We start from the raw sequence: 17547 nt of genomic DNA, 5'->3' as shown, positions 1-17547 counted from the left end.
AGCCAGACCTTTTTGAAGTTGAATTACAGATGAAGATCTTGAAAGCATGCACACTGTTTTGTTTTAATAATTTGTGGTCACTGCTTAAAACTTTCCATGCAACAACCAGAATAACTCTTGGTGCATGCAGCACTCTCGTGACCAAGATTATTATGCCACCTCCTACACATGCAGAGTTCAACAACTTCCCTCTACCCACACTAAATGAAAACAAACTCATAATGTTGATATATGAATGTAAGAGAAGGCAAAGTCACACTGAAAATCTAACATAAAAAAGCATCATCATAGTGTGGTCTACATATGTGACAGCTATACTATAAGTGTTCACATTTAATAGCCTATAACCAACTTCCATCTTCCTCCTTCAATAGGGTGATGCATGCCACTCTATTTCTTATTATATAAACACCAGAAAGCATCTGAATGATTATTGAAAACAAGATGAAGATCAATAGAAAAGAAGTAGAAGTAGTGTTTGTGATATTTGCATTTGTCTTGCTTGTAGTATGGGGGAATGCACAAGACACACTTGTGCCTGCAATGATAACATTTGGTGACTCTGCTGTGGATGTTGGCAACAATGACTACCTGCCTACAATTTTCAAGGCTAACTACCCTCCTTATGGAAGGGACTTTCTCAACCATCAACCCACTGGCAGGTTTTGCAATGGCAAATTAGCTACTGATATTACTGGTAAGCAAAATAAACTTTAAAGAGTACTTCAAACTTTGTAGTTAAGTATTTAAAATAGACAGAATTACACAAATTGTGTCTTTGTCTTTATCAGCTACCATGTATTTGTGTATTGAGACGGTTAAAAAACTCGACCAAAGAGTTTTTTGATAGTTAAGTATTTAATCAGAGGTTGTTTTGTGTGACATGATTTCAATTTTCAATTTTCAATGTTGTTGAATGCTTCCTTTTGCAGCTGACACACTGGGTTTTAAGAGCTATGCACCTGCATATCTTAGCCCACAAGCATCAGGGAAGAACCTTCTTATTGGAGCAAATTTTGCTTCAGCTGCCTCTGGTTATGATGAAAAGGCTGCCATCTTGAATGTAAGTTTGTGAGCTAAGATTTGCTTCAACAAACTTAACTGTCTTCTAATAACTTTCTTTTCTGTCATTAGCATGCAATTCCATTGTCCGTACAGTTGAATTATTTCAAGGAATACCAAGGAAAGCTGGCCAAGGTAGCTGGTAGCAAGAAAGCAGCATCAATCATAAAGGATGCATTGTACTTATTGAGTGCTGGTAGTAGTGACTTTGTCCAAAATTATTATACCAATCCTTTGATCAACAAACTTGTCACTCCTGACCAGTATTCTTCATACCTAGTTAGATCATTCTCAAGTTTTGTTAAGGTATTTCATTTCCTATAAACAGAGACAACTATTTGGTATAATGCCATAGAGTTATGAGTAAAACCATTCAATGATGTTTTGTTTTGAATACAGGATTTGCATAAATTGGGAGCTAGGAAAATTGGAGTGACTTCCCTTCCACCATTGGGTTGCCTACCTGCTGCAAGAACCTTGTTCGGATTCCATGAGAACGGTTGTGTCTCAAGAATCAACAATGATGCCCAAGGATTTAACAAGAAAATCAACTCAGCTGCAAAAAATCTCCAAAAGCAACTTCCTGGTCTTAAGATTGTTGTGTTTGATATTTACAAGCCTCTCTATGACCTTGTTCAATCCCCTTCAAAATTTGGTAAGACTAGAATACAATAGTCTTATACATGGCATTCATCTCTTGCTGAAAAATCATGTTATTTATTCTTCTAATTAACCTGTCTGATTTAAAATGTTCAACATAGGTTTCGCCGAGGCAAGGAAAGGCTGCTGTGGAACCGGGATAGTTGAGACAACATCCTTATTGTGCAATCCAAAATCACTAGGAACTTGCTCCAATGCAACTCAGTATGTGTTTTGGGACAGTGTCCATCCTTCTCAAGCTGCAAACCAAGTTCTAGCTGATGCATTGATTGTTCAAGGCATAGCCCTTATCTCATAAGTGCATGTGAAGTTATGATTCATGATTATATCTCTATAGACCATTATAATATACCTGTGTGTACCACTAGTACTATTCATCATGGAAGTGATGCATAAATGTATCAGTTTGCATATTTTTATAGATTCTGGAGAAACATGTATTTTATGAATTAAATCTAGTGAAATTTCATATTAACTTGTTTGGAAGAACACTGGATATTGGTTGTGTTCAGTGGTTTCTGTTTTAATGGAACTCAGCAGCAATGTTTTTTCCCCATTGTAATGACATTCAAAGCTTAATTCATGATTCACCTTTCATGTTATTTACTTTGTCAACTCAAAAATTTTCCATAACATATTCCAATAACAGTTAAATCTTATATATTAGTTAATATCAGATAAGCAAGAATAGAAACAAACTAAAACATTATTGGTAAATGCCTGCCAATGTTACAAAATGCATTCTTATTTGATACAGAGGTTTGGATTCTGAAACTAGTCTTAAAGGCTAATTACACATAGTCAACTGTGTAGTGTATAGTGTATAAAGGCTAATTTCACATTGCTAACATGCTAAAAAGAACTAACTATATGATGTTGCTCTTCTGCGCCTTTGGTGTCGAGCGCTTGCGCTAGAATCTTCTAAAGCTTTTGCATATTTCTCCAAATCAGAAGCTTCACCCCTTGGACTGATTTTACTTGAGCCTCCCAGGACAAAGCTATCTGAGTTTCTCCTATCTCTTTGCTTCATCCTAGTCAATACAGATAAATCAAAGGAAGCTCTAGATGTGACAGTGGGAGTTGTAAACTCGCTTCTTCGGCTCTGAGCTCCAGAATTTGCTTGTGATGAAACCTGACTATGGTGGTGATCATGACTATCTTTGCCATGTAAGATTCTCCTAAGCTTGCTAAAGATTTTGGTCTTTCCAGTGGTGTTAGTTCTGGCAGTAGATGAATTATCCATGGAAGAAGAGTCATCATACTCTCCAGAATCTGTAAGAGAAGAACCTTGGGAGGAGAACCACTGGTCTAAATCAAAATCCACAATGTTCCCTTCATTGGTATTTGCATATTCAAGTATAAGCTTCTTGGCCTTCTTCTCAGATGTAGGACTTAAGCTTCTACTTAAATCCTTTGCAACTGTCTTACCAGGTTGGGGTTGGTAGTTCCTTAGTTCATATCTTAAACAAGCATTTATCCATCTCAGATACACTAATTCTTCAACATCTGAACACCTATCAGCTTGTAGTTGTTCCATTTCCTTCATCAACCTCTCGTTCTCTTGTCTAAGGCGTTCGATATCTTCCTTCCGAGTATCCCCCTGCAATCCAAAACCATAAGGTATTTGACAAAGAGAGACTAAAAGAATATAATATAAGCTTATTACCTCTGGTTCTTCCAGAACAGCATTTGCAAGGATCTGTGTAGAATCCAATCTTTGAGCTAATTCAGAATTTTCCAGCTGCAATCTGAAATTAGATTGCCTCAACACTTCTACTTCAGACTCAAGATCCTTCAGCTTTTGCAGCTTTAATTGAATATCATGATCACAATCAACAGCTTTGCATTCTTGTTCTTGTTCTTGCAATTTGGAAACTCTATGTTGAAGAATTATGATCTGCTCCCTATTATGTTCAGTTTCATGCTTAAGTTTCTTCTGCAATAGTTCAACTTTGGCTTTTGTGGCCTCAAGCTCAGCTACCACTTTTGCATGATTAGCCACCTGTTCCTGTAATCTATGATTCTCTGATTGTAAGGTCTGAACCTTTAGACTGAACATCTTTGCCTCCATATTACTTATCTTCAATCTATTTTGCAGTTCCTTCACTGCTTTTTCTTGCTCTCTAAGACCACAGCACTCAAGAAGTTGAACCTCAAGACTATGCTCCCTTTCTTGAAGCATTGAAATTATGTTTTTGAGTTCTGTTACCTCTTTTTCATGGTCATCCTTCTCATGACTTACACATGCTGTTGCTTCTACATCTTTCTCTGAAGACTTTCTCTCAAGGGTGGCTCCAAATTCTACTTCTTTCACAAGATTCTGAAATTCAGGAAGGAGTAACTCATTCTTATCTCCATTTTGTTTACTGCTATGAGAGATACCTATGGTTGAATTGTTACAGATCACCCTGTTGATGCATGTATCTTCCTGCTATAAGAAAAATTCATAACTATCTAGGTATAATATTTATAAGTATAATATCTAAAATTCTAAACATTATTTGTTTCCAGAACTAATCTTAAGGCTTAGGCTAGAATCTAGCTAGCTAGCTCCAAAGTCTATTTAGTAGATTTTATGATCGACTAATAATTACAATAAGATATAAACTATTTTGTTTTTCTCCCCACAAAATTCCCCAATCCGAAAAATCAAGGACTAATCCAATCCATTTAAGGGTCGGGACCAATGAGTTGCGGCATTTATTTGAAACTCCAACACTTGATTAAGTGAACGAATGAGTTAACTATTCGACCAACAAAAAGTTGATTAGATATAAACTATTTTCATAATTTAAGAACTTACACTATGTGAATAATTTCCTTCTGAAACAGGACCTAGTGCTGCTCCTATGCCTTCTCCCATATTAGTGTGACTCCCTTGACCTGAGAAACACATTATTAGACATATGAAACACTAAATTCAGAATTCATGGAAGAATCTAAAGAAAAATATTAATTGATATTAGCCTTTAAAAAAAAAAAAAACCTGAAGGAGGACCCTGAGTAGGGGAAGTATTATTGCTGGGTTTGACTCTTTTAGCTCTGAGGTGAGAGTAGATGAATCCAGCAAATGAAAGAGCTAAAGCCAAGCCTAATTTCACTATGAAAGGCTTTGGCCCCTTCTCTTCTCTCATAATCACAATCAATCAAGTCTCTTAGCTTTTAGTTCATGAAAACAGAGAGAAAGATCCTCATCTTCATCCTCCATCTCATACCCAACTACTCAAATGATTCATGCCTATAATCATCACAACAAACATCATAGATATTAGAATCCAACATGATCACATCACTAAGCAAGCAAAGTCAGGTGAGATTACAAAACACAAACATACCCAAAATCAAAGTGAAGTTTGAAACCAAGGAAAGTTTCTATGTTATATCTTATAAGTGTTTATTATGGTGATGAATAATATAATGATCAGAGTGGAGACAAATAGAGAAAGATTAAGAAAGAGTAGAAATTGTCTTTTGGCAACAGTTTTTGGTTGCGTGTGGGTTGTCTCACTCATGCAAATGCACTATTCCATAACGGAAAAGTATATGGAACCAATAGGTGATCAGCCAAAAAGTAAACAATTTAACTAATTTATAATTATATTTAATTAATTTTATTTATTTTTAATTTATAATATTTGATATTAATTGCTTCTCACTCCAAATTAAAATTCTGAATGATACGGAGAAATAGAAGCGAGGATTACAGAACTTCCAACGATCCCGATTCTTAGTATATAAAAAAATTTATAAAATATATAAAAGAACATCCATTTAGTATGAAAAAGAAATATTTGATACTTAATAGAAGAAATATCTTAATGCCTAATATAAGTACCATCCACGCAGAGGTTTTGGATTCACCAAAAAACATTTGGCTGATTTTGGGTTGCTACCGTATTGGTTCTAGTATCGTTGATTTGGTTATCATAGCAATCTTAAAAAACTATATTATGTCTTCAACATAAAACAACGACCACAGCTTTTGTCTTACATAATGGTCGGTACGATGTGAAAAGATTAAAAGAATACAATACCATTAGAATTTATAAAGTGCGAGATAACGCATTTACATGGACAAGCATATTCTTATCTTTCTCCTTCATTATTCACTTCAACCGTATATTAAAATATAAAATATATAATAATTAATTTTTAAATATATTTATTGTAGTAATATATACCATAATTATTAAAAAAGAATAAACTATTACTACCATTGATTAAAACATTATTCGAAAAGTTTTAAGTCACTACCAAGTGGTGCTAGCTAAATTCATTTTCTTTCCTTCTCTTAAAGGGGTAAAAAAAAAAAGATAAGTAGAGAAGAAACAGAAAGATTTGAATATGACAAAAATTAATTAACTATTAAGAGAGTTCTTTACTTGCAATTGTAGTCGAAAAGGTTATTAATCTCCCAACAATCTTTTTTATACCGAAAAAGTTTAATATATTAAATTAGAGAATTATTTACATAAGTGCGTATACTATTTTAAAAATAAAAATGGTCCGATTATTACATATATATAGTAAAGAAAGCAGCAGCTAAACTTAGCTGGGACGATGGGAAAAAAATGTTAGGCCACGTGCATTGATCGAATCATATGCACTATTATTGGAAGTCCTAGGAACTAATGGTGAAGCTCCCTTTGCTCCACTTGTTTCAATTTGATCCATTAATATTGTTAAGTAGATGAAGTTAGACGTGTAACTCCTCATTTATTTATTCGATTAAAATACAGTTGCACTTGCCTCATTCATTTATTCCCTCCCTTCATCCAACTCATCAAAATATTAGAGAGTCACTCTTAGCTGAAGGATTAATCGGAACTCAATAAATTATTATATGTATAAAATAAATTTAATTTTTTAATATTAATTTAAGTAGACTAGTGAAGTATGACTATTACATGAAGTTAACAAAACAATGTGGGGGTTGATTGTAAAGCCCATTTTGCATTCCGGGGCGCCCATTATCCATTATTGCTCAACATATATTAGTAATCCAAGCCCAAAAAAAGTGTAATTTGACTTAATTACATAATTTTGACTATAATGAGTAATGACGTCTTTTAACTACATAAAAATTAAAGAGTACAGTATTTTTGGTCCATGAATAAAATAAACATCATCCGTACTATCCAGAATAACTATCCGGATATCAGAGATAATAAACATCTCATGTCATAAAATCACTCATCTCAAAAGTTTACGAGAATGATTTTGGGGTTCACCAAGGATCGAATTTTTGACCTTTTGGATCTAGAACTCTAATACCATGTCATGAAACCACTCATTCTAAAAGCGTAACCTGATAGGACAATATAACACTAATAGTCATATCTCTAATACTTTCTAAACCTCTACTGTATACATTATACGATTAGGCCATTGACTCTCTATACTTTCTCAAAATTAAAATATAAAATATAAATTAACCAATAACCAGAGAAAAAATATAAGTAAAAAATAAATGATAGTAAGATTACCGTGAGAGTGAAAGAGTAGAACGCTGACTTCAATTTCATGGAGAAGACAGAAAATTGAGCTAAGATCTATGAGGAGGAGAAAATGCGCGGTTACACCCAACTCAATGCAAGTTTCAAACTTTTTGGTGTCGCGGGTAAGTCGTAGTGGTGCTCTCACGTCTCACCATTGCTCATGGTTTTCAGCTTTTCTAACCATAACAATAACAATAACACTTTTCTCTCTCTCTATATTCATAAACCCTAGAAATCAATCACTATGACACTGTTTCCAAGACTCATCTTCATCGAGCACCAACGGCATCGCCTTTTCAACCTCACATGCATTTTCTCTGCTTCTTCTTCTTCTTCTTCTTCATCTCAATATCGTTATCTTCGTTCCTCTCCGTTTTCCTCCGCCACCACCCCTTCCCCGCAGACGCAAACTGACGACCCCGCCCACCGTGGAACATCCCCGCGCACGAGGTGGAGCACTTACGGAGACATTTTTGACAGCCACACCAAAAGAGCCCCCGCAATCAGTGATCATGAACTAGAAGAACATGAAGAAGAAAAACAACTGAAAGAAGAAGAACGAAAAGTAGAAGAAGAAGAAGATAGTATTGAAAAACTTCGTCGTGCTCTCGAAAAACGTGAGAGGAGCAGAGTGAAGACCGTCAGCACAGTAAATAATGAACTAGAAGAGCATGAAGAAGATAAACAACTGAAAGAAGAAGAACAAGAAGTAGTAGTAGAAGAAGAAGAAGATGAGGAGGAGGGAGAAGAAGAAGTTGAAGAACCTCGTCGTGCAATCACAAAACAACGTGAGAGAAGCAGAGTGAAGACCGAGAGCTCAATTCATGGTGGAGATGTTCTTCCGGAGAGAATCATTAGCACCAAGAGAAGCGGCGGCGCGAAGGCGAAGAAGCAGTGGCTTTGCTCCAATTGCGGGTACACAGCTGGGAAATGGTGGGGGATATGCCCCTCCTGCGAGTTATCTGGTACAATGAGGGAGTTTCATGAGGCCAAGGTTACTGATGCTGATAAAAGCAGGGCCAAAAGTGGCTTGGCGGTTTGCGAGGATACCATCCGGTTGTGGCTCCCTCAGAACGCTGCCGAGTTGCGTCCTATCAAATTGGAGGAGGTAAACAAAGGATTCAGTCACAAGCAGTGGAGAATCCCTTTGTAAGTTCCCTTCTTTTTGTTAGGGTTTTGCTTTTGTCCTTCTAGATCGTGTAGCCATTGCTCTTTGAAATGAAATGTGCTTCTTTTCTCAAGTGTTATATTGTGTAGTTTGATGTTTCCTTTAATTTCAGGCCTGGTACTTTCGGAACTGAAGTTTCCACTGTGCTTGGTGGCGGTCTTGTACCAGGTTCAGTCCAATTTACTCAATCTACATATTTAGTATATCTGCTATGAATATGACCCTGATGATGAAAACAAACTTTAATGTTTTGTGGGTGGAACAAGTTGGAAATACTTGCTGCTTTTGCTGGTTGTCTTGATGAATGAATTGTTGCTTCACTGTCTATGACCCTAATACGAATTATTACTTGGCATTTGATTTGAGCTAGTTGTTTGAGAAGTTACAATGGCTTTTTGTTTACGGTTTCTTTTTCCGCCCCCCGCCCGCAGGGTGGGGGAGGGGGGTTGTTCATGTTTACTTGCCACTTCAGTCTAGGGTGAATTTGATGCCAATGACTAACATCATCAATAATTGTTGGTTTGAAGGCTCGTTGACTCTAGTTAGTGGTGATCCTGGTATTGGCAAGAGTACTCTATTGTTACAGGTATGAATTATTTATTTGGTCGGTAAACTGAATCTAGAGATCGGATTATCAACCTTTTTTTATTTATGTAGTGGTCAAGTATCACTAATGCTTTGTTTTATTGTGACATTTGATTGGAAGATGGCAGCAATGATAGCAAAGGGTTGCAGTGAAGGCAAAGCGTCTCGAGTTTTATACGTATCTGGTGAAGAGGTTAGCTTTTATGGGGTTTCTTTCCTGCATCCTGGTATTGTAGTTTGGGATAATATTTGATTTCCCTGATGTGGGCACTGAAGTTTAACATTTTATATTTGATTTGTGACTGTGCTCTGGGTTTAGAGTCGGTTGACCTTCTTTAATTTGGTTGCATTTATTTTGTTTTATCATGTGACAACAGAGCCTTGAGCAAATTGGTAACAGAGCAGAACGCCTTGGGATTAAATCAGATATATATTTATATTCAAGTACTGATATTGAGGTAGAAATCTGGATTTCTTCTGATTAGTTTGCTGCTAGCATTCTTCTTGCTTTATTATTTTCTGTTTTATACATGAATTTTTATTGAAGTTATTGTCTGGCCCTATTAAGCGATCATTTCATGTAATAGCCTTAACTTGCGAGAAGTGTATGGTGAAGTCTAGATACTTGTATGCTTTTTTATCTTAATTTATTTCATGCTTTCAGGATATATTGAAGAAAGCTCAGCTTCTCTCTCCTCGTGCTATGGTTGTTGATTCAATACAAACTGTTTATTTGAAAGGGCTATTATCAAGTGCTGGAGGTATTTTGCAGGTGGATAATCTGGCATATTTATCTATCCTGAAGAAAGTTTAAATTTATCATGAATGTTTTAGCTATTATGAACTACAAATTTCTGTTTGGATTGTCTCAAAATGATATGTCACGTGGTGTGGTGTAGTTTGGTAACTTTTTTGAGGGTATTTAATTGGGTTTTTTCCCCATGTTAACTTCATTTTCCTAGCATTGATCCTACTCAAATTAATGTTTTTATTATATATATAAGGACAAGATTCACGAGTAGTAGTTTATCCTTGCTTAAACTATTTAATTATTTAATTTGGTTGACAAGTGGAACTGTCTATTTTCTTGTCATACCTTATTGTTTTAATCTGCTCATCTACCCTACCAAAAGTGGTCAAAGAGCATTACATTGTCCTTTTAACAATGAAGGGATGTTGCTTCCTTGGTAGATGACATTTCATTGGTGTGTGGCAGGTGAAGGAATGTACAGCGGCTTTGATGAGATTTGCAAAAACAACTAACATCCCAATTCTATTGGTGAGCACACCATTAATTATCATTCCTGTATAATATCTATTTGTTCTTTTTATATAAGTTTTCTGTGAACCTGAGAGAGCAGGGTTATATGATCTTGATAATTGTTTTAATTTTTTCCACCTGGTATTCAGGTTGGGCATGTGAACAAAAGTGGAGATGTAGCTGGACCTCGTGTCTTGGAGCATATTGTTGATGTTGTTTTGTATTTGGAAGTTGGTACCTTCTTACCTTGTACCTTCTTTGTATAGTTTTTTAAACATGATTTGTGCCTATTTTTTTTAAAACAATGATGAGTAAAAAGAGGATGGTGTATGTAGAGGAAGAGGAACACATGCCCCATAAATAAATAAAATTCTCATTTTTTTTTGCAAGTCAAGCATCAACGATCCCCTTTTGAAAATTTCAATGTTTGCAGCACCTTGTTCTTCCTAGTCGTTTACTTATTTTACTATGTTACATTTAAATTAAACCTATGCTGTTTTGTTTGCAGTACTTTTTATGTTACTAATAGCAGGATTATTGAAATCATTGAATTTAGTTAAGTTTCCTCCCATATTATCTTTTACTGCTCAGGGTGAGAAGTGTTCTTCCTACCGTATGCTCCGTGCTGTGAAAAATCGGTTTGGATCCACTGATGAGGTATGCTGTTGCTACTACTTTGATGGTATGGTCTACAATGTTCTTGATATTGCCTACTTGGTTTCTTCCAATACCTTTGAAAACTATCTGTCAGCAATGTGCTTAACATGTTTAATATTTCTAGATCCCATTTCTTGCATGTTTTGTTGTAAAGGATTTTACATGTATAGTGCTGTTGCTTATCATCAATATAATTAAATAGAGAAGTAAGTTTGTGAATTATTATACATATCAGGATCAGGGATATGATTTTGTGGGGCATGGTTAGGCTAACTACCTTGCTGACTCAGCAAGTATGTGTGTGCGGCAGGTTCTGGGGGTGGTGTGAATGGTGAGGAAAGGGAGTAGAAAGTGGGGTGGGCAATCATTTGGCTCAGACTAGAGAGTCAGGCTGCTTTATGCCCTGAATTATTCTCGTTTTCTGCATCTCTATCCTTCTGATGCCTAATTTTTGGTTTCTTTCATATTATGTCAATTTCTCCATGTTATTTGAACTTGATATTACTTATTTCCCTCTCCCTCTTTAATAATCATGATCTGGGAAGAATGATGTTTGATATGTGTTGTCTTCAATTGGTTTCATCAGCTTGGAGTTTTTGAGATGGTACAATTGGGACTCAAGGCTGTTCCGAATGCCTCTGAAATATTTATCACTGAGCAACCAACACATTCAGAAGTTTTAACTGGAATAGCTGTTACTGTACTAATGGATGGTTCAAGAACTTTCTTAATTGAAATTCAGGTAACTTTCTTTTGTGCTATCATTGATCAGAAACTAGAAGCTGTTAAGCCCGTTATGGACTTCCTTCTTTCGATTTTATATTGAGTCAGAACCCTCATCTTCCTTGCCAGTAATTGATGATATAACACAATTGTAACTTTGTAAGAAACAATGATGCTTACAGACTTACAGTAGTCTTCCTTCAATACTTACTGATAAATTCGTGCAAGCAGTTTCTAGATTTCAGATGAATGACACATGTTAATGGGGCCTTTCAACATCCGTATTCATTCAATACTGTGCTGAGTTGTCAAAGCTCTTAATAACAAAATTGCAAATTTACAATTATGTTAGTGTTAGAAATGTCCAATACACCTTAAATTTCATCATTTTGTCTTGAGCTAATCTTCATCTTTATTATTTCTTCTCTATCATTTAGAAGAAACTATTTAGGCTGTTGTTCAATTATACTTTTCAGGCACTTTGCCTTTGTCCTTCCCCCATTCCAACTTCCTCAGTGGATCTACAAGTTAATGGGATCTCTACAAAAAGAGCTACTATGATAAAATGTGTAAGCTTTATTTTGGCTAGAATTTTGTACTTGCTTTTGTAGTTGATATTGTTATATCTAATAACCATTTATATGTCACTATCTATTAAGATTTTGTGAGAAACATGACATAATATCAAGTCTCCATTATTAAGGTGGTCCAATTCTTGCATTGTGGACGAGTGGACTTGTGCATTGTTTGTGCCTCTAGTCTAGTGGTCTCTTGCATGATGAGACATATTTAAATATGAAAACCATTTATCCGTCTGTTTAAAAAAGTTAATCCTTTAGATGGTTGATGTTATTACTCATACAATATGGTTTACTTTCTTTTTCCTTTGCGAATTATACTCCAAATTGGTCCTTAATAATTTTTGTTTTGGACAAATTAGTTAACAAAAAGAAAAAAAGACAAATTAGAGACTAATTTAATTTCTCTACCATACTACTTTTAGAAAAAATAAAGCACTAATTTGTCACTTTTTAAAAAAATAGGGACTAATTTATTCTTTTATTTTATTAGAGACTAATTTTGTCCAATATTCTAAAAACAATAGAAACTAATTTGTTAATTTTCTTTAGTGACTAATTAGTCCAAAGCAAAAATTGTGAGGGACCAATTTGGAGTATTACTTTTCCTTTGTCTTCATGAGGAGAAAATGAATGAAAGGGATGCTTGGAGAGTTATACTTTTTCTTGTTTAAAATATAATTGTCTGAAATTTATTGAATTAGGCTTTGATTATTGCGTGTTCTTGAACTGTAGGTTCTTATAAAGCAAGCAGGACTTAAGCTCCAAGATAATGTAAGAATTTATAAATGTGATATATGCTTTCTAGTTTTTTTTTTTCCCTCTTTTGTTCTTCTCACTGTTTCTCTGAATGGATTCATGTGCTCTGTTTCCTCATAATACACATTATGTGAAAGTTGATAAAGATTTTTCCCATGCTTAAACATTGACTAATTACCCATTGCTTCTTTTTTTAACCACTTAAGTACTTGTCTGCATAATAGTTATAATTTAACTGGTGGATTTGTATTCTTGTTTTTGATATTTGTATTAATTCTAATATTTTATTTCCTTGTCTTGCCTTGGTACAACAGGCTGTGTTTTTGAATGTTGTTGGTGGATGGACACTTGCAGAGACTGCTGGAGATCTTGCAATAGCAGCTGCAATTTGTAGCAGGTTCATTTTCTACATTGTTTGAAATGATGTTAAACTTGTTGGACTAACAATGCTTATGAAAGATGAGGTTCAAAGATGGTGCTATGAACCATTTCGTGCTCCTTGTTTGGATAAATAATTCTTACAGCCCATGTTGAATAAGTGAACTGGACTGTTTTAGCTGATCTTTCTTTCCCACTCACTAATTATTATCCATCTCCAACTCTTTCTTTACTTTTTTTCCTCTCCAGTTTCATGGAGTTCCCTATCCCAAAAGGTGTTGCATTCATAGGCGAAGTTGGCCTCGGTGGAGAGCTGCGCATGGTGAGCAAGTTCTTTTCATTAAAATTTTGCCACGTTAATATTTGAAAGCCTAACTTAGAGTCTTCAACAGCAGTGTTGTGCTGGCCATTCTATTGAAGAGCTTAATGATATACTAATGTTGCATCTTATTTCCAGTTATTAAAGCTTTCTTTTTAATATTTTCTCACCTATTCTTGTTGGATCTCCTGTATGGTTTTTTGTTGGCAGCTTCTAAAAATGATTCAAAAATTATATTATTTGCCCATGTTTTGCAGTTTTGGACTTGATTATTTGATCGGTATGCTTTTCACAAACAATACATGATCCATAGTTAAATAATTTTTACTACTTCATCCCTAAACTATTCACTAGAGCTTGATTGAATTTAACTAGAACCATGCATCCTACAGTAAACTTGAGGACATCATATCTATTTGTTCCATCAGAATTTTAGCTTTCATAATTTTCATTTCCTTTAAAGATGTTTGAAACAATACCTTTTTCTGAAGCTTCTAAGAACTGCAGATTGCTTTTATATATCAAGTCAAATTTTAACAAATTGGTTGTCTGGTTTATTTATTTATATATCAGGTCAGCTTGACAATCTATCGGTCTAACTATTTGATGATGCAGGTCCCAAGAATAGAGAAAAGGGTAAACACGGTGGCAAAGCTAGGCTACAGAACTTGTGTTATACCAAAGCAAGCTGAAAAGGTTTTAGAAACTGAAGGTCTAGGAAATATGAGAGTTATAGGTTGCAACAATCTGAAAGAGGTTTTGGATGCTATATTCATCATAGAATGAAAGGTTGCTAGTGTTGTGAATAACTTGTAATTTTTCATCCATTATTATCACTTGGTGTTGTAGTAATATAGGCATCGTACTCTGCCCTTTTGTTCACATGTTTAATCAGAGTCTTTTGTGGATGTGTTTAGCTGTCTGATGTTTGGTTTTCAGTTTTTTCGTCTCTTGCTCCAACCATTTCTTTAGTGTTTGAGAAGCTAGGTTGATGAGTTGAAGCTAGTAACCTTGCCCACATCCTATCAGTTATCACAACGTTCTTCTCTCCTTCATTTATCAGCTGCATATTCAAACTTGTGGTTGTGGTGAACTATAATCTTGCATGAAATGATGTACAAGGGCAACTAGAACTTACATGAAATGGGATGTAGCAGTTTCTTCCATTAACTGGTCCAACTGTGAAGCCTGTGTATCCGGCCATTGCACCATGAACAGCACTTTGGGCAAGTAGGGTGCAGAACACATTATCAGATGCATTGCTTGGAATAGCACGGATCATGTAAGTAGGATCTACAAAACATTATTTCTGACTGGTTACAACATTTTCTTCCTCAAGATATATAGCAGAGCATAAAATTGTTAAATGGAAGAGATCTCACCAATGTACTTGAGACTTAGAGTCATGTTTTTACGTTTTGCGAAGTGGTCCTGCAAGCATGAAAATCTAGCAATTCATATGATTGACTAATTGCTATCATCTTCAACATGTTTAAGTTAAGCTTGGTTTACCTTAATTTTCTGGGATAACCAGAGACCAACATCTTGAAATAACTGATCCGGAGTAGCGTCGCCCTGTACTCTCTTGATAGGAGTTGGGTTTTCAGAAAGAAGCTCTTGTCCTGCACCCTCAGCAACTACTATAACCATGTGACTCTGTTCTTTAAGTCTTTTCTCGATGAACTCCAAGAGACCACCTGGACCTTCAAGATAAAAGTGTGATTCTGGAATCAAGCAACAGTCCACATCTCTGCTGGCAAGGGTTGCATACATGGCTATAAATCCTGCATGAATGCATCAAAATCCTGTTATTGTATTCAAATTGAGAATGATACAGAGAACAATGAAAACATGGACTATTTCTATTTGTTAAAGGGGATCAAGCATTGTTGTAGGATCTTATTCTTATGACTACTCTCAGTTATTCATATATTGAATTGAAGCTTACCACTGTAACGCCCCATTAACTTGACAACACCAATACAATTTTCGGTACTTTCTGCTTCCACATGAGCAGAATTGATAGCTCTTTGTGCCTCTTCAACAGCAGTGTCAAAACCAATGGACTTGTCAATAACCTAATTCAGATACATAATAATAACAATGACATTCAAATAAGTGATGCATAATAGAAGTAATTCAGTATAGGACTTTAAGATATGAAATGAAATCAAGGCATCCTTACAGGGATATCATTATCAATGGTTTTTGGAATTCCAACCACTGAAACTTTCAAGCCACGCCTTCTAACTTCCTACATAAAGAACTAATCCTTATGAGTACACAGTTATTTGACTTGTATAAGTATTGTATCCATCAAGGAAGGATTACCTCAAAAATCAAAGCAGCCTCCATCTGAGTTCCATACCCTCCAAGAATATAAACTTGATTGATGCCTCTATCCTGAATGCTATCAACAATCTTTGAGGTATCATGGCCACCATATGATGTTCCAAGTATGGTCCCACCTCTCTTATGGATATCATTCACAACCTTTGGTGTCAAAGGAACTGTGTTCCGAGAATAAAATCCGGGGTATCCTCCCTACAAATTTAAGCCAACACACAAGTTTAGCGTGCGCTTGGTTTGTCTTTTCATTTTCAATAGTTTTTCTTTCCGAAATTCTAAAACCAGAAAATATCGAAAATGAAAATACAAACCAAACATAGTCTTATATATTCATTAGCAATAATACATAACCAGAAAAGGAATAACCTTCTATAACATAAATAAATGGTACCTCTATTCCAAGAACTGTGTGAACCCCATACATATGATACAAGCCACACACTATTTCTCTTATGACTGTATTTAAACCTGGACAAAGGCCACCACATGTGACAATACAAGCACACACTTCCTCTGAATCAAAGTATACTTTCTCAGCAGGGCCAGCACGCCTAAAATGGATTCCTCTAGGACTATTCTTGTGGACAACTATCTACATAAAAAGTAACCAAAACCCAAATAAATAACCCAATAACACATCATAAGTTAGACCAGAGAGACAAGAATTACTTGCCTGCTGTGCTACTGTGTCATCTTTATTCACATAATACTGCCTGTGGAAACATATATTAGTCACAGATTAACCAACTTTATAGAAAGATTCTATCAGTATAAATGAAAGAATCAAATTAAGATTGAATAGGGTGACTCACTTAACAACTGCATAAGATGGATTGTCTTGTAATGGGTCAGGATATGTCTGCATGATAATCAACCAGAAAAAAAAAAACAAACAAAGAAAGAATCATATCTACTCTTAACTCAATTATGACAAAAATAAGCAGAAAGGCACCAATTTAATGAATAAGAGTGGCATGGAGAGAGGGAGTAACAGTCTCACAGGGAGATCAGGTATGTAATCAGATAGGTGAGGTACATCCTCAAGAACAAAGTCAGAAACAGAGGAATTTGCACAATCCAGAACCATGATGATGATGATGATGATGGTGTTACTATGTTAGCACTTAGCAGCAGAATTCGATTATGCAATTGTTTAGGTGAGTGTGGTTAAAAGTCACAGGTATTTCAGCAGCACACCCTGAAATCATAGCAAACAAAAACATCGGGTGGACCGTACCACCTTTATGAAATCCATGTGCCATAGAATATATAAAAGGAAATAGACAGCAGCATAGATATATATGAACAATGACAGTGACATATATATTTATATCTTTTAAGTTATTCCTCAATTTAAATGAATGGCTAATAAGTAATAACTTTAAAACTTTCATCTTTATTTTGTATGAAAAGCCACAACTAATCAATAATTTATGTAATGTAATTAAGATAAAGCAAGAGAAGAGTTTGTTGTTTTCATTTTATGCCGAATATTCTACTGATTATTTCACCGTCTACTACACCTAAACATATATGAGAGTCAGATAAAA

General features: G+C 35.2%; 4 protein-coding genes across 8 annotated transcripts; 2 read left to right on the top strand and 2 right to left on the bottom strand.

Moving 5' to 3' along the window:
- On the top strand, nt 312-2283 carry LOC107613190 (GDSL esterase/lipase APG). The gene is made up of 5 exons (XM_016315076.2): nt 312-697; nt 933-1063; nt 1135-1368; nt 1462-1717; nt 1824-2283. Exons 1-5 carry the CDS (start codon nt 427-429, stop codon nt 2018-2020), a joined length of 1089 nt encoding a protein of 362 aa, XP_016170562.1. The 5' UTR covers nt 312-426; the 3' UTR covers nt 2021-2283.
- Nucleotides 2401-5242, bottom strand: LOC107613189 (protein CHUP1, chloroplastic). 4 transcript variants are annotated; one of them, XM_016315073.2, is made up of 5 exons: nt 5058-5242; nt 4709-4960; nt 4526-4605; nt 3389-4153; nt 2401-3322 (listed from the first exon to the last, which is right to left on the bottom strand). In XM_016315073.2, the coding sequence occupies exons 2-5, from the start codon at nt 4854-4856 to the stop codon at nt 2585-2587; spliced, it is 1731 nt and encodes a 576-aa protein (XP_016170559.1). In that variant the 5' UTR covers nt 4857-4960; nt 5058-5242; the 3' UTR covers nt 2401-2584. The 4 variants fall into 4 exon arrangements, with proteins under 4 accessions (XP_016170559.1, XP_016170560.1, XP_020964131.1 ...); XM_016315074.2 differs by having other exon boundaries at nt 3389-4150; XM_021108472.1 differs by having other exon boundaries at nt 3389-4042.
- LOC107612828 (DNA repair protein RadA) lies at nt 7201-14587 on the top strand. The gene is made up of 16 exons (XM_021108471.1): nt 7201-7342; nt 7453-8369; nt 8501-8556; nt 8916-8974; nt 9095-9166; nt 9351-9431; nt 9638-9745; nt 10190-10252; nt 10384-10464; nt 10826-10891; nt 11478-11633; nt 12091-12183; nt 12928-12966; nt 13266-13348; nt 13579-13651; nt 14264-14587. Exons 1-16 carry the CDS (start codon nt 7277-7279, stop codon nt 14432-14434), a joined length of 2184 nt encoding a protein of 727 aa, XP_020964130.1. The 5' UTR covers nt 7201-7276; the 3' UTR covers nt 14435-14587.
- Nucleotides 14135-17265, bottom strand: LOC107612829 (ATP-dependent 6-phosphofructokinase 3). 2 transcript variants are annotated; one of them, XM_016314583.2, is made up of 11 exons: nt 16998-17264; nt 16810-16856; nt 16671-16710; nt 16389-16589; nt 15980-16192; nt 15834-15902; nt 15597-15726; nt 15161-15432; nt 15031-15079; nt 14787-14941; nt 14135-14711 (listed from the first exon to the last, which is right to left on the bottom strand). In XM_016314583.2, the coding sequence occupies exons 1-11, from the start codon at nt 17082-17084 to the stop codon at nt 14562-14564; spliced, it is 1413 nt and encodes a 470-aa protein (XP_016170069.1). In that variant the 5' UTR covers nt 17085-17264; the 3' UTR covers nt 14135-14561. The 2 variants fall into 2 exon arrangements, with proteins under 2 accessions (XP_016170069.1, XP_016170070.1); XM_016314584.2 differs by lacking the exon at nt 16389-16589 and having other exon boundaries at nt 16998-17265.

Source organism: Arachis ipaensis, chromosome B08 (genome assembly GCF_000816755.2).
Source record: "Arachis ipaensis cultivar K30076 chromosome B08, Araip1.1, whole genome shotgun sequence".
In the NCBI taxonomy this organism is placed as follows: Eukaryota; Viridiplantae; Streptophyta; class Magnoliopsida; order Fabales; family Fabaceae; genus Arachis; species Arachis ipaensis.
Note: the sequence above shows the minus strand (reverse complement) of the source record. Positions and strands in the feature narration are given on the sequence as shown.

What these genes read in the sequence shown, in the direction of transcription:
- LOC107613190 (XM_016315076.2), top strand. Translation starts at nt 427, where the DNA reads ATGATTATTGAAAACAAGATGAAGATCAATAGAAAAGAAGTAGAAGTA. An exon ending in AAAAGGCTGCCATCTTGAAT is followed by an intron (nt 1,064 to 1,134) that starts GTAAGTTTGTGA and finishes TTCTGTCATTAG; the next exon opens with CATGCAATTCCATTGTCCGT. An exon ending in CATTCTCAAGTTTTGTTAAG is followed by an intron (nt 1,369 to 1,461) that starts GTATTTCATTTC and finishes TTTTGAATACAG; the next exon opens with GATTTGCATAAATTGGGAGC.
- LOC107613189 (XM_016315073.2), bottom strand. Translation starts at nt 4,856, where the DNA reads ATGAGAGAAGAGAAGGGGCCAAAGCCTTTCATAGTGAAATTAGGCTTG. An exon ending in AAGGAAATTATTCACATAGT is followed by an intron (nt 4,154 to 4,525) that starts GTAAGTTCTTAA and finishes TTTTTCTTATAG; the next exon opens with CAGGAAGATACATGCATCAA. An exon ending in CTGTTCTGGAAGAACCAGAG is followed by an intron (nt 3,323 to 3,388) that starts GTAATAAGCTTA and finishes TTTGGATTGCAG; the next exon opens with GGGGATACTCGGAAGGAAGA.
- LOC107612828 (XM_021108471.1), top strand. Translation starts at nt 7,277, where the DNA reads ATGAGGAGGAGAAAATGCGCGGTTACACCCAACTCAATGCAAGTTTCA. An exon ending in ATTCAAGTACTGATATTGAG is followed by an intron (nt 9,432 to 9,637) that starts GTAGAAATCTGG and finishes TCATGCTTTCAG; the next exon opens with GATATATTGAAGAAAGCTCA. An exon ending in CTAACATCCCAATTCTATTG is followed by an intron (nt 10,253 to 10,383) that starts GTGAGCACACCA and finishes CCTGGTATTCAG; the next exon opens with GTTGGGCATGTGAACAAAAG.
- LOC107612829 (XM_016314583.2), bottom strand. Translation starts at nt 17,084, where the DNA reads ATGGTTCTGGATTGTGCAAATTCCTCTGTTTCTGACTTTGTTCTTGAG. An exon ending in ACACAGTTCTTGGAATAGAG is followed by an intron (nt 16,193 to 16,388) that starts GTACCATTTATT and finishes TTAAATTTGTAG; the next exon opens with GGAGGATACCCCGGATTTTA. An exon ending in AGGCTGCTTTGATTTTTGAG is followed by an intron (nt 15,903 to 15,979) that starts GTAATCCTTCCT and finishes TTCTTTATGTAG; the next exon opens with GAAGTTAGAAGGCGTGGCTT.